This window comes from Delphinus delphis, chromosome 3 (assembly GCF_949987515.2).
Source record: "Delphinus delphis chromosome 3, mDelDel1.2, whole genome shotgun sequence".
NCBI lineage: Eukaryota > Metazoa > Chordata > Mammalia > Artiodactyla > Delphinidae > Delphinus > Delphinus delphis.
This window is the reverse complement of record NC_082685.1, coordinates 97,723,212-97,738,156: the sequence shown is the minus strand read 5'-3', so window position 1 is coordinate 97,738,156 and position 14,945 is coordinate 97,723,212. Positions and strand designations below refer to the sequence as shown.

Here is a 14,945-nt window from a genome sequence, read left to right as displayed (position 1 = left end):
GAATCCAGATAGTTCTATATTTAGACCCTATCCATATTCTTTTAATGTCACTGTACTAACTCTAAAATCCAGAAAAATCCATCTGATCTCTTACATACTGCTTGTGGAAGTGTAAATTGGAACCACAACTTGGAGATCAAATTTTCGCATTATCAAGTAAGGTTGAAGATGCACAAAAGCTATCTAAGTGGAAACCCAGCGAGTTTATTTAGATGGAAACACACACGTTCCTTATCCTCCTTCCTAAATTAACCATTATTCTGAGTGTGCAAGTCATTCTCAGCAGCATACATACATGCAGTAAAACCATCTATAGAGTTGTCTATAACTGTCTCCAATTCCTCTCTTCCCATTCTCTACTGAAGTTCTCCAATACGACTTTCATTTCCATCAATTCACTGAAAAGCTCTTTGTGAAGACCATCAATAACCTCTACACTGTCAAATCCAAAGTTAAATTCTCAGTCCTCATCTAAGCTGGTTTATAATCATTACTAAAGTAATTACTCTCATTTTCTTCACTACGTGTTCAGGATCTCTCTCTTGCTCCTAGGTCTCAGCCTATCTTACTAGAAATTCACTTTAAGCCTCTTTTGCTAGTTCTTCCTCATTTTCCTGACCCTAAGATCGAGATGTCCCACGGTTCAATCTTCAGACCTTTTCTCTTTCTGGCTACAGTGACATCCCTGGTGATCTCAATTAGGACCATAACTTTAAATATTACCTCTATGCTAATGATTCCTAAAACTTTTATCTCCAACCCAAATGCCCTCAACTCTACACTCAACTTCTCCAGCTTGATGTTTAAGTGGCATCTCAGTTTAATATTTAATATGTCAAAAACTTAACGCTTGCTTTCCACCATCGCCGCCACAACCTGCTTTTCCCGCACTTTTCTTAATCTAACTTTTCTTAATCTCATAAAATATCCCTAGAGCTAATGCCACAAAGACAATACAGGATCATTATCCTAACCTAGTATGACATTTCAAACAACAAAAATATGGTAAGGGCACTAGTCTTGACTCAAGAGACCACTAGTGTTAGTTTTACTGTTAAATACATGACCTGGAATAAGAAAAGCATTAAGAATTCTTACACCTGTAAAATCACATGATTTTATGATTTATTTACTGAGTACATACTATATCTCAGACACTGAGGTAGTCACGGTATACAAATAATTACAAATAGATTAAGTACTGATATTCTTATTTTAGAATTGAAATGAATGTAAGGTCACCTAAATATTCCTATACCTTCATTAGGCACAATGAAAATATCCTGAAAAAGCAAATTAAGTATGTACCTTTCAGGGCTGTTGTCTTTTCTTTTTCATCTGGACCTCCCTGCTGGATGTGTGCCATGCTTATCCAAATTGGCAACAAAATTAAAGACCTCAAGGAAATAGACATCAATCTTCAGAAGACAGTCTAGAATGAATGAAAGCAATAAATTAAGCTCTACTCAATCCTACCTACTCCATGAGAAAGTCCTAGATCCTCCCAATTGGAATTAATCTCTCTATCCTGATTTCCCACTGCACTTTGTTGATGCCTATGCCGTAGTACTTATCATAGCCTGCCTTGCATTATAGTTATTTATGTATTTGTCTGGGTCACCTAATAGATTACAAGCCCCAGGATAAAGGTATCAACTTTTTGTCATCTTGATGTCTCTCATATCACCAAACACAACACTATACACACAGACACCTAATGCTGCTAAACTGAACTGAGCTAAACTTACTATTTAGGTGTACTTCCCTATCATCTAATGTTCTTAAAAATATCTCCATGTAGTTTCTAAAACTTGACATTTCTTTTAAAATAAACTGTCAGCATGTCACGTACAAGGTCAGAATATTTTTTTCCCGGGACATGCAGACAGGCAGAAGGAGAAAAATACTTAAGGTAGCCACAAATTACCTCCAGTGTAATTCAAAATACAACTTTAAGGGAAAAAATTAGCCCTTTAAAAAAAAAACTATGTCAAATTCTATGTCTGGAAGCCATACTCTATAAATGGCACTCCAGTAAACAATCGTAATATAAACTTACGATTTATTAAAATCTAATGCTGCTCTGCCTTGGCCAAAAGGAAGGCATTTAAACTATAAATAGTTTCTCCCAGGGTGCCCACAAACAGGGAAAAAAAAACACTATTCCTAAAGTTTAAAAGAAAAGAATGCAACACATACAGTGGGAAAAAAAATTAAATGAAATTAAAACAGTCAATCCATACTGTTAAGGAAATTACATAAAAACTGTGATAAACAAGATTGAATATTCCTCTGATTTACTTACTACCCAAAAAGCAAACTTCAGTTTCCACTCAGAGGTATATTGTACAATTATCTTTAAAAACTGAGGCATTTTTATAATTAACAGAGTAGAGCAGGAAATGCTTTAAAATAATAATAATACTTAAAATAATATTTTTAAACTATGAACATTCCCAGGGTCATAAAGCAATGCTGCCCTTATCTCAATTCTAACTGTAGGTGGGGTAGTATAAGAGGAAGGGCCCTCTGGCTCTACTACTAACTAGCCATGTGTCCTTGACAAATTATTTAACTTCTCTAAGCCTCACTTTCCACCTATGTAAAATGTAAATGATAATCATGCTTCCCTCATGGTGTTACAATGAGGTTAAATGTAGAACATTTAGTATAGTGCCTGATGCGTAATTAAGTGTCCGACACATGCTGGTTTATATTTTTTAAATGTTGTAAATGTATCCTAGCTTCACTACTTAATAACAGCTCTGTGGCCAGGGACAAATCACTTAATATCCAAAAATCTTCAGATTCCTCATTTAATAGCTCATATAATAGTGGTTGAGAAGTAATATTACAGAAGGTGTGTACAGCTGATCATTGTTATTACTAGCGGTATTACTGTTTCCCAATAATGTGAAGTTTCCTAACCTAGGAATAACTAAAATATGAGACTATTTTTGACTGGGAAAGCATTTTCACTTAGCATGGAAGTAGCTGTTGTTTTTCTTCTGTGAATAGGTAACTCAAAACTCTGTAAATTCTACATGGATGAAATATGTCTATATTCCTTCAAGACACGTATTTTTGTCTATAGGGTGGGCAATGTGCAAGACACCAGGGTGCAATGGTGAGTAAAACATGGTCACGGCCCGGGTGGGGCTTACTCTCTCGTGACCAAATGAAACTACCAAATTGCCACAAATAAAATATATGAGACCCAGACTGATCATTACAACACTGTTATAAAAAAAAAAGCAGGGCTTCCCTGGTGGCGCAGTGGTTGACAGTCCGCCTGCCGATGCAGGGGACACGGGTTCGTGCCCCGGTCCAGGAAGATCCCACATGCCGCGGAGCGGCTGGGCCCGTGAGCCATGGCTGCTGAGCCATGGCCGCTGAGCCTGCGCATCCGGAGCCTGCGCTCCGCAACGCGAGAGGCCACAACGGTGAGAGGCCCGCGTACAGCAAAACAAAAAAAGAAAAAGCAATATTTGTAAGGGTTATCTATTTACATTCAGGAATTAGTTTTATCTGTCAAGTCCCACAAGTTTGTGTACACGTTTCTCCGGCAACTCATTATCTACCATCTTGTAGCAGAAATGAAACAGAAATGTTCATGATGATAGAGATTCCATACAGTGCTCTTTGCTAACAATTCCAAAACCAAATTAACTATCTATAGGAGACTTCTTGCATTTTTTTACTCTATCCCTCTGCCAATTCAGTTTTCTTCTAAATGTAAACTGTTAGGTTATTTTTCACTGGCCTCAAATTGTCTAATTTCTAAACAGAACAATTTATATTATTATTTCATTGTGATTGTTTCACTGAAGGTGAAATTATAAAATAGTTTTGATGCTAGAGTCATTTTCAAGATTCATATTTTAAAATTCTGAGGATCTAATGTACAGCATGGTGACTAAAGTTAACAATACTGTGCTGTATACTTGAAAGTTGCTAAGAGAGTAGGTCTTAAAAGTTCTCACCACAAAACAAAAAAAAAGTAACTATGTGAGGTTATAGATGTGTTAACTAACCTTATTGTGGTAATCATTTTGCAAAACATACATAAATCAAGTCATCACATTATATGTCTTAAATACACATAATGTTATATGTCAATTATATCTCAATAAAACTTGAAAAAAAGCTCTAACTGCTCTACAATGTTTAATAACACATTCCCCCTTTAAGACTTTGATCTTCATAAGGACAGGTATCATGACTGTCCCTAGCACAGTGTCTGATACATTGTGGAGCTCAATGGATATTTGTCAAATTCACAAATAAATGAGTAAGAGATATAGGGAAAAAAATACAATTCACATTTTAAAGAATCATTTTTAAGACTCCCGAGATCAAATATCAATTAATAATCATTATGCTTATTTTATACAAGACAACCCAAAAACACACGTTACAATTCACTGAAGTGATGATATATAAGTTAGGAGACTACTAACTACTATCTTTGACCCTAAACTTTATAGCAGCAGATACAAAGCAGGTAAGCATGAAGCAAACTGCCTATCGCCTTCTTATTCACTGTTAGATTTTTATCTTCTTGAGTTATTTTCCTTGGCTGTGGCACAGCTGGTGAAACTAAATCAGGAACATTATAAATTCTCAATTTAGTTTTCCTCATAAAAATTCAGAGTTATAACATGCATGACCACAGATAAACACTACTGCAAATGCAGCCAGCAAGCCGTTTGATACATTTGATGTATATATATTAATACGTGCACTCGACATAGTTTATTTAGTATTATCTGATGGAGGTTAGGTTATAGGGAATAAAGTGGTGGAAGGTTTTTACTGATGTGAACTGCGACACAGTTGACATGCTGTATACTTCATGATAACCACTGCTGTTTAAATATGGTTTCCTAGAAATGGTTACAATATAAACTAGATTCAAAACATCTCAGTTTGCGATTTCATTCTGCAAACTACACAAAGCAATTATCATATCTTCTTACTTTCTATGGTTCCAACAGAGAATCCACTATATATAAATAAAGCTATAAATAACTTGTCATGTGTAATCTTTATCCAGTGAGCATTTCAAAACATGAAACAGCAGAATATTTCTTATTTGCCCTATTTGCTCAAAATATGGCATGAGCACTTATAAAATGCACACAAAGACACACAGAAGCCTTAGTTTCCTACACCTGTTTGTTTTTAGATAGGTATTAAATAGGACCTAGATATAGATTATTTTGCAACAGAAGGCCTTTCCACCTCACATTCTGAATGTAATGATGAAAGTACAAAACATATCACAGGACGAGTAAAATTGGGTTAAGTCCCTGGGACCCCTGGAGCTGGTTTGGTCCCCCAAAGAATCTATGCTAAGTCAGGCTCTGAAATCCAGCTCATGAAAGCTTACTTGCAATCAAAAACACAGTAATTGAACTGGTACCACAGCTTTAAGAAGAACCAAAACATCTACCCAAATTACAGTTAAAATATGCATGTTACTCAGAAGTTCCTCATCAGCAACGTTTAGTGCGTAACAATCCGGGACAGTTTATAGTTCTGAGTCAATAGTGTGAAAAATGTATGTTTTGGAGAGAGAGTGTGTGTGATAGTGTGTGTGTGTGTGTGTGTGTGTGTGTGTGTGTGTGTGTGTGTGTGTGTGTGTGTGTGTACAGACATATGGGCACTGGGGAAGAGGCTAAAGAAGAGTAAGGGCATCAGGCTGAAGAAGACATGGAAGACAAGGCCCAGGGTAATATGGGCTCTTAGTGCATAGAAAATGGTGGCTTCTACAGAGAATGTAATCTATATGTGGGTCAAGGTTTAGCTCAGGGTAGGAATATCTTGTTCCAATCCAAACACACCTAAAGTAATTCCTTAGTTTCTCAAGCAAAGTGATGTTTTAGGTTTGGGAGGAGAAATTCAGGTTTTTAGCCTCAATTCCACCACCTAGTGGCTGAGTGATCTTGAGAGAGTCACAACTTCTCTAACCTAAGTAATGGGAATAACAAAGAAAATAAGAGCACTTCCCTTTACAGGGGGATTATGAAGATCATACGAAAAAATGTAGACAAAAACATTTTACAAACTATAAATTCCTTTATAAATATTAGTAATCCACATAACATTAGAAATAATTTGGTTCCAATTACTATGTGCTCAAACGCCAAAAAGGATATTTTCATCATCCAGTTTATAGGAATGAGAAAATTTCAATGTGTATCATTTGGGTGAATTGTTAGAATAAACAATTAAGCCCCATAATAAGTACTTGTTGAGTTGACTTGGGTTTCCAAGACTATATTGAATATAATTATAATGGAACTTAAATTAATTTTTAATACGATTTGTTTATATGCTTGTCTAATCTTATTAAAATGTATGTCTGGAAAAGTTCAAGTATGTGAGTTCTACCTTCATTCAGATTAAAGTTGTGTCCAAAGAAGAACACTATTCCAACTATCTCCTAAATGCACATGTTACAAAGTCACCAAGTCCTTTCACATCCATTATCTTATTAGGTCACTGCCACAACTGGCTGATAGAGTCAAACTACTCAATTTCAACTAGGAAAATAATTCTAGTTTCTTTATCTTACAAAAGTTTTTCACTCTTGTGTACTAATTTATGTCATCAGGGAGTATTACAATTTGGAGTTTAGACAAGTTGGAGGAAGTTGATTACATATATACAGACAAAAGCTGTCCACCAAAATTGTCTCAACCTATTTGGTTTGCTATTCAGAATTAAGATTGATAAAAATTACTCCCCATCATAACAGAATACTCCTCAGCCATAAAAAAGAATGAAATATTGCCATTTGCAGCAACATGGATAGACCTACAGAATATTATACTTAGTGAAGCAAGTTAGAGAAAGACAAATATTATATGGTACCACTTATATGTGGAATCTAAAAAATAAAACAAATGAATTGATATACAAAACAGAAACAGACATAGAAAACAAATTTATAGTTACCAAAAGGGAAATGGAGGGGGGGAAGGATAAATTAGGAGTATGGGATTAACAAATACAAACTACTATACATAAAATAAATAAGTGACAAGGATTTACTGTATAGCATAGGAAACTATATTCAATATCTTGTAATAACCTTTAATGGAAAATAATCTGAAAAAAATATATATATAACTGAATCATTTTGCACACCTGAAACTAACACAATATTGTAAATCAACTGTACGATAATAAAAAATTTAATAAATCAATAAAAAATGTAATCCCTAAACTGGAAACAAACTGAAACAAACTACTCATCAAGTTTGTTATACAACTATTAAAAAAAAAATTACTCCCCATCATTCCTCACAGTACTTTGGCAAATCAAGCATCTATAAAAGAAAGAGTCAAAAGTTAAGGAATATCAAATACAAAGATTTTAGAAGAAACTAATATTGTACTACTGTGTCTTTTTAACAGGTTGCGAGCTTGGTAGTCATCTGGTTAGGTTTCATATTGCTTTCTGGTTAGCAAAAAGACAGAAACTCAACAAGGCTAGAGTGAAAACGTTAGAATATCTGCAAGACAATGCTAAAACTGAATCTAAGAAATTAAACATGGTTAAGACAATTCTTTAGATAACTCTCAATTTTGAAGCCCCACAAAAGAAAAAATAATTTAAGTAGACTTTTATGAAGTTTTCATAATATGGAACAGAAATAGCAGAGCTATGGCAGAGGACAAAATAATTCTCAAAAAGGAGATATGCTCAAAATTTCAGAAAAACAGGGTAAATCAAACAAATAGTATCTTTTATAGGGGTCAAATTAAAATGTCATTAGCTACTTAAGAGACTCTATGGTAAACATGAACAATAAAATATAGCTTATATTATGAATGTACATACCTCCAGGCCAAATTGACCAAGCAGAAACTATCTTCATAAGATTTAAAAGTAGCCAATACCATGAAATAACAGTGATAACATATCTGCAAAGCCTGAACCAAATTTTCTCATTCCATAAATACTCTTACTAGCATCTGTGCTCAACTTTGTGAACTCAAAGTTCAACCTGAATTTTAAAATATAATATGCATGTTGTAGACACTAAGGTGACCCACCCTCTGCCCCCACCATGCCCCTTCAAGGCGAACTTGCTGCTCAGTAGCAGGGAGTACACTCAGCAAACAGCCTCAAGCTGTTCACCACTTAAGAGTCAGCCTCAGATGCAGAGCACTGCCTCACTCAAGGTCATGCCTTTCCCAGGTTGACTGACCCACAGGAGCTGACTGAACCAAGTGGGGAAACAAAGGCCCAGCCATTTCAGCCTGATGCACGAGAAGCCTGACAGGCACTATTTGCTCCAGAGCTCACTGCCAGGTTGGCTGAGGTTCTGTTAGGCCTGCATTTAGTTCAACTTCTCCCTTTGACGAATACCGTTGTCCTCCTTGTTTTCACAAGTGTCGATCTCTAATAAACACCTTGCACTCCAAATTTTGTCTCAGCATCTGCTTCTGAAAAATCCAAGCTGCAACAGTGTACTTTTCTAAATTATTTTTCTGCAAATTAAACAAAAAAATTCTGATGCTGAGACTTTATATATCCAGACTTTATATATCCAGAATATATAAAGAACACTAGCAACTCAACAATAAAAAGACAACCTAATTTTAAAAACTGACAAAGGATATGAATATACATCTCTCCAAAGAAGATATACAAATGACCAAAAAGCACAAAAAAGATATGCTCAGCATCATTAGTCATTATGAAAATGCAAATCAAAACCACAGTAAGATACCACTTCACACCCTATAACATGGCTGTAAGCAACAAGAAAAACAAATGCTGGTGAGAATGTGGAGAAATTGGAACCCTCATCCATCATCAGAAGAAATGTAAACTGGTGTAGCCACTCACGAAAACAGTCTGGCAGTTCCTCAAAATGTTAAATATAGATTTACCAAAAGACCCAGCAATTCCACTTCCAGCTACATACCTAAGAGAAATGAAAACACATGTCCATACCAAAACTTACACATAAATGTTTACAGAAGCATTATTCGTAATTGCCGAAAAGCAGAAACAACTTAAATGTCTATCAAGTGACAACTGGATACACAAAATGTGGTATATATCCATATAACAGAATATTACTCACTAATTAAAAAAAAGAATGAAGTAGTGACATATGCTACAACACGAACGACAATAAAAACATGATAAGCGAGAGAAAGACCACATAGCGTATGATTCCATTTATATGAAATGTCTAGAACAGGCAAATCCACTGAAACAGAAAGCAGATTAATAAAGAGTTTTGGGGAGTTGGGGTGGGGGAGAGAATGAGAAGTGATTGCCAGTGGGTACTTAAGTTTCTTTTTGAGGTGATGATTCTGATAGTCCAAAAGAGATATGTTTACATTGGAGCAGTATTCCTCACTGTGTATTAAGTGGCTCTCTCTCTCCCATCTCTTCTTTAAAGCTACCATGCCAAAGGCCAAGGCACAGTCTCAAAAGGGAGGAGGCTTGACCATTTCATTCATTCTTCTCTTTTCCTTCCATGAAAACAAAATTGTTAAGTGGACTTCAGGCAGACTCACTTAAAGAACTTCTCTCTTCAAATGTCCCTATCATCCCTTCCACCAGAGCCAGGATGGCAACCATCTACGCCTGCTCTATCGAGACATTAGGGGCAAATATATTATTTCCTAGGTATAAAAGGTGAACATTATATATAAAGTTTTTGTAAACCACAGTACTCTAGTCTAGCTTGTTCTAGTTCTGTGCATTGAGGATTCTGTTAATGATAATTTGCCTACCTGGCCTGTCCCTATCCCTTACATACATCTTCCAGTGAGAATGCGGTCAGAGCACTGATTCACTTTGGTCATGATTTGTTAATTCTTTGGCCACATACCACCTAAGGGTATCCCAATTTTACCCAATTTCTAATAAGGACTGAAATTTGGTAATAATTGCCTTATTATTATTACTGCAACTGATCCCACACATAATACTAACTTACTTCAAAGTTAGAAATGTACCACATACTATAAGGAAAAATAAAAATGAAGGAAAAACTTGAGCATATAATCAAGCAATTTATTCTGACGCCTGGTGAGCTATACTAATAACACCAGCAATAAAGTTTAATGGCATAGTTAAGCTTTGTGGAGACCACAACTGTACTGTAAATAGGCATTTAAGTACCACTCATATCCAGTGTCTACTGACAGTGCACTCCTTATTGTTTATTTAAGGGGAAAGTATCTGTGAAGCCTGACTTTACCTAAACGTGTTAACAACTGGGAATGTTATCACTTAAGTGCCTTCAGAATGAATGATTTTTTCTTTTTTTTTTGGCTTCTAGACTTCCCCAATTCTTTATGAAGTGCTAATACTTTCTAGAATTTAATGTCTGTACCATATTTCAAAAACGACCACATCCTGAGACCAACAGGTGATCAACTCAGAAAGACTTGGGAAGACTCTCTGTTGCTGTGATACTACAAATATCTGATGTTAAATAAAGAGAATTAGAAATGTGAAACTTGAAATCACCTTTCTAAACTACCGTATTAGTTACAGTGGCTATTTACTTTATACAGAAAACAAGAAATACAACTCATATTGTAACTTGACTAAATTAACAAAGGATTTGAGGCAGCAAAATTCTCTTATTCCAAAAACAAAGAGCTTTGAAACCTCCTGGCTTCCACAAAATATTTTTCCCCCACTAAAACAACCATCACTTAGCCACAGTATTAATTACAGGAAGTTAACTCTGTGGCACTAAAGTTGTCAGCACAAGGACACTTTGTGGAATGATAACCCATTTATATTATTAGACCTATGCTTAAACACAGTATGCCAGATGCCATTCATTACTATTGTCTACGTAAGCACAAAGTAGTAGAATCCTTTCCTATGATCATGAGAGTAAAGAATTTTACAACTAGATTTCTTTTTCTTTATAATTTTTTATTGAAGTATAGCTGATTTACAATGTAGTGTTCATTACTGCTTTACAGCAAAGGGATTCAGTTGTACATGTATATATACATTCTTTTCTTTATATATTCTTTTACATCATGGTTTACAGGTGCTTGTATTAGCAGCAGTTTGGCAGAATAGTTAAGGTCCCAGATGCTAAAGCCTCGCTTTGTTCAAACACCAGCTCTGCCGCTTGCCAGCTGTGGAAGCCACGTGCCTTAGTTTTCCCATCTCTACAAAGGACAAATAATAGCACCTACCTCACAGCATTGTAAAAATTGAATGAGTTCATGTGTGAACAGGGCTTGGCCATGTAGCATGAAAGACTTAACTGTAAGTATTTTTTTGTCATTTCTTTGTTTTGTTTTTTAACTATCACTTTATTGGAGTATGATTGCTTTACAATGGTATGTTAGTTTTTGCTTTATAACAAAGTGAATCAGTTATACATATACATATGTTCCCATATCTCTTCCCTCTTGTGTCTCCCTCCCTCTCACCCTCCCTACCCCACCCCTCTACGTGGTCACAAACCACCGAGCTGATCTCCCTGTGCTATGCGGCTGCTCCCCACTAGCTATCTATTTTACATTTGGTAGTGTATATATGTCCATGCCACTCTCTCACTTCATCACAGCTTACCCTTTCCCCTCCCCATATCCTCAAGTCTATTCTCTAGTAGGTCTGTGTCTTTATTCCCGTCTTACCCCTGGGTTCTTCATGACCTTTTTTTTTTTCTTAGATTCTATATTTATGTGTTAGCATACGGTATTTGTTTCTCTCTATGACTTACTTCACTCTGTATGACAGACTCTAGGTCCATCCACCTCAATACAAATAACTCAATTTCGTTTCTTTTTATGGCTGAGTAATATTCCATTGTATATATGTGCCACATCTTCTTTATCCATTCATCCGATGATGGACACTTAGGTTGTTTCCATCTCCTGGCTCTTGTAAATAGAGCTGCAATGAACATTTTCGTACATGAGTCTTTTTGAATTATGGTTTTCTCAGGGTATATGCCCAGTAATGGGATTGCTGGGTCATATGGTAGTTCTATTTGTAGTTTTTTAAGGAACCTCCATACTGTTCTCCATAGTGGTTGTACCAATTCACATTCCCACCAGCAGTGCAAGAGTGTTCCCTTTTCTCCACACCCTCTCCAGCATTTATTGTTTCTAGATTTTTTGATGACGGCCACTCTGACCGGTGTGAGATGATATCTCATTGTAGTTTTGATTTGCATTTCTCTAATGATTAATGACGCTGAGCATTCTTTCATGTGTTTATTGGTAATCTGTATATCTTCTTTGGAGAAATGTCTGTTTATGTCTTCTGCCCATTTTTGGATTGGGTTGTTTGTTTTTTTGATATTGAGCAGCATGAGCTGCTTGTAAATTTTGGAGATTAATCCTTTGTCAATTGCTTCATTTGCAAATATTTTCTCCCATTCTGAGGGTTGTCTTTTGGTCTTTTTTATGGTTTCCTTTGCTGTGCAAAACCTTGGAAGTTTCATTAGGTCCCATTTGTTTATTTTTGTTTTTATTTCGGTTTCTCTAGGAGGTGGGTCAAAAAGGATCTTGCTGTGATTTATGTCACAAAGTATTCTACCTATGTTTTCCTCTAAGAGTTTGATAGTGTCTGGCCTTACATTTAGGTCTTTATCCATTTTGAGTTTACTTTTGTGTATGGTGTTAGGGAGTGATCTAATCTCATACTTTTACAAGTACCTGTCCGGTTTTCCCAGCACCACTTATTGAAGAGGTTGCCTTTTCTCCACTGTATATTCTTGTCTCCTTTATCAAAGATAAGGTGTCCATATGTCCGTGGGTTTATCTCTGGGCTTTCTATCCTGTTCCATTGATCTATCTTTCTGTTTTTGTGCCAGTACCATACTGTCTTGATTACTGTAGCTTTGTAGTATAGTCTGAAGTCAGGGAGCCTGATTCCTCCAGCTCCATTTTTCGTTCTCAAGATTGCTTTGGCTATTCGGGGTCTTTTGTGTTTCCATACAAATTGTGAAATTTTTTGTTCTAGTTCTGTGAAAAATGCCAGTGGTAGTTTGATAGAGATTGCATTGAATCTGTAGATTGCTTTGGGTAGTAGAGTCATTTTCACAATGTTGATTCTTCCAATCCAAGAACATAGCATATCTCTTCATCAATTTGTATCATCTTTAATTTCTTTCATCAGTGTCTTATAATTTTCTGCATACAGGTCTTTTGTCTCCTTACCCAGGTTTATTCCTAGATATTTTATTCTTTTTGTTGCAGTGGGAAATGGGAGTGTGTTCTTAATTTCACTTTCAGTTTTTTCATCATTAGCCTATAGGAATGCCAGAGATTTCTGTGCATTAATTTTGTATCCTGCTACTTTACCAAATTCATTGGTTAGCTCTAGTAGTTTTCTGGTAGCATCTTTAGAATTCTCTATGTATAGTATCATGTCATCTGCAAACAGTGACAGATTTACTTCTTTTCCAATTTGGATTCCTTTGATTTCTTTTTCTTCTCTGATTGCTGTGACTAAAACTTCCAAAACTATGTTGACTAACACTGGTGAGAGTGGGCAACCTTGTCTTGTTCCTGATCTTAGTGGAAATGGTTTCAATTTTTCACCATTGAGGACGATGTTGGCTGTGGGTTTGTCATATATGGCCTTTATTACACTGAGGCAAGTTCCCTCTATGCCTACTTTCTGCAGGGTTTTTATCATAAATGGGTGTTGAATTTTGTTGAAAGCTTTCTCTGCATCTATTGAGATGATCATATGGTTTTTCTCCTTCAATTTGTTAATATGGTGTATCACGTTGATTGATTTGCGTATATTGAAGAATCCCTGCATTCCTGGAATAAACCCCACTTGATCATGGTATATGATCCTTTTAATGTGCTGTTGGATTCTGTTTGCTAGTATTTTGTTGAGGATTTTTGCATCTATGTTCATCAGTGATATTGGCCTGTAGTTTTCTTTCTTTGTGACATCTTTGTCTGGTTTAGGTATCAGGGTGATGGTGGCCTCATAGAATGAGTTTGGGAGTGTTCCTCCCTCTGCTATATTTTGGAAGAGTTTGAGAAGTATAGGTGTTAACTCTTCTCTAAATGTTTGATAGAATTCACCTGTGAAGCCATCTCGTCCAGGGCTTTTGTTTGTTGGAAGATTTTTAATCACAGTTTCAATTTCAGTGCTTGTGATTGGTCTGTTCATATTTTCTATTTCTTCCTGGTTCAGTCTCGGCAGGTTGTGCATTTCTAAGAATTTGTCCATTTCTTCCAGGTTGTCCATTTTATTGGCATAGAGTTGCTTGTAGTAATCTCATGATCCTTTGTATTTCTGCAGTTTCAGTTGTTACTTCTCCTTTTTCATTTCTAATTCTATTGATTTGAGTCTTCTCCCTTTTTTTCTTGATGAGGCTGGCTAATGGTATATCAATTTTGTTTATCTTCTCAAAGAACCAGCTTTTAGTTTTATTGATCTTTGCTATCATTTCCTTCATTTCTTTTTCATTTATTTCTGACCTGATCTTTATGATTTCTTTCCTTCTGCTAACTTTGGGGTTTTTTTCTTATTCTTTCTCTAATTGCTTTAGGTGCAAGGTTAGGTTGTTTATTTGAGATGTTTCTTGTTTCTTAAGAAACAAGAAACAAGTTTCTTAACTTGTTTCTCAATTTTGTATTGATACAAACTTCCCTCTTAGAACTGCTTTTGCTGCATTCCATAGGTTTGGGGTCGTCGTGTTTTCATTGCCATTTGTTTCTAGGTATTTTTTGATTTCCTCTTTGATTTCTTCAGTGATCTCTTGGTTATTAAGTAGTGTATTGTTTAGCCTCCATGTGTTTTTATTTTTTACAGATCTTTTTCTGTAATTGATATCTAGTCTCACTGTGGTTGGAAAAGATACTTGATACGATTTCAATTCTCTTAAATTTACTAAGACTTGATTTGTGACCCAAGATATGATCTGTCCTGGAGAATGTTCCATGAGCACTTGAGAAAAATG

The 14,945-nt window shown here is 35.8% G+C and overlaps 1 protein-coding gene across 3 annotated transcripts in view; it reads right to left on the bottom strand.

The window, feature by feature from the left end:
* Positions 1 to 14,945, bottom strand: part of ARB2A (ARB2 cotranscriptional regulator A) — a 425,303-nt gene that overhangs the window by 385,685 nt on the left and 24,673 nt on the right. For 2 of the 3 annotated variants that reach the window (XM_060009155.2, XM_060009156.1), the window contains exon 2: positions 1,309 to 1,432. The exons of the other annotated variant lie outside the window; for it this stretch is intronic. In XM_060009155.2, coding sequence (XP_059865138.1) covers positions 1,309 to 1,414 — 106 coding nt within the window. In that variant the 5' untranslated portion in view covers positions 1,415 to 1,432. The remainder of the gene's footprint in view (positions 1 to 1,308; positions 1,433 to 14,945) is intronic. 3 annotated transcript variants of the gene reach the window in all.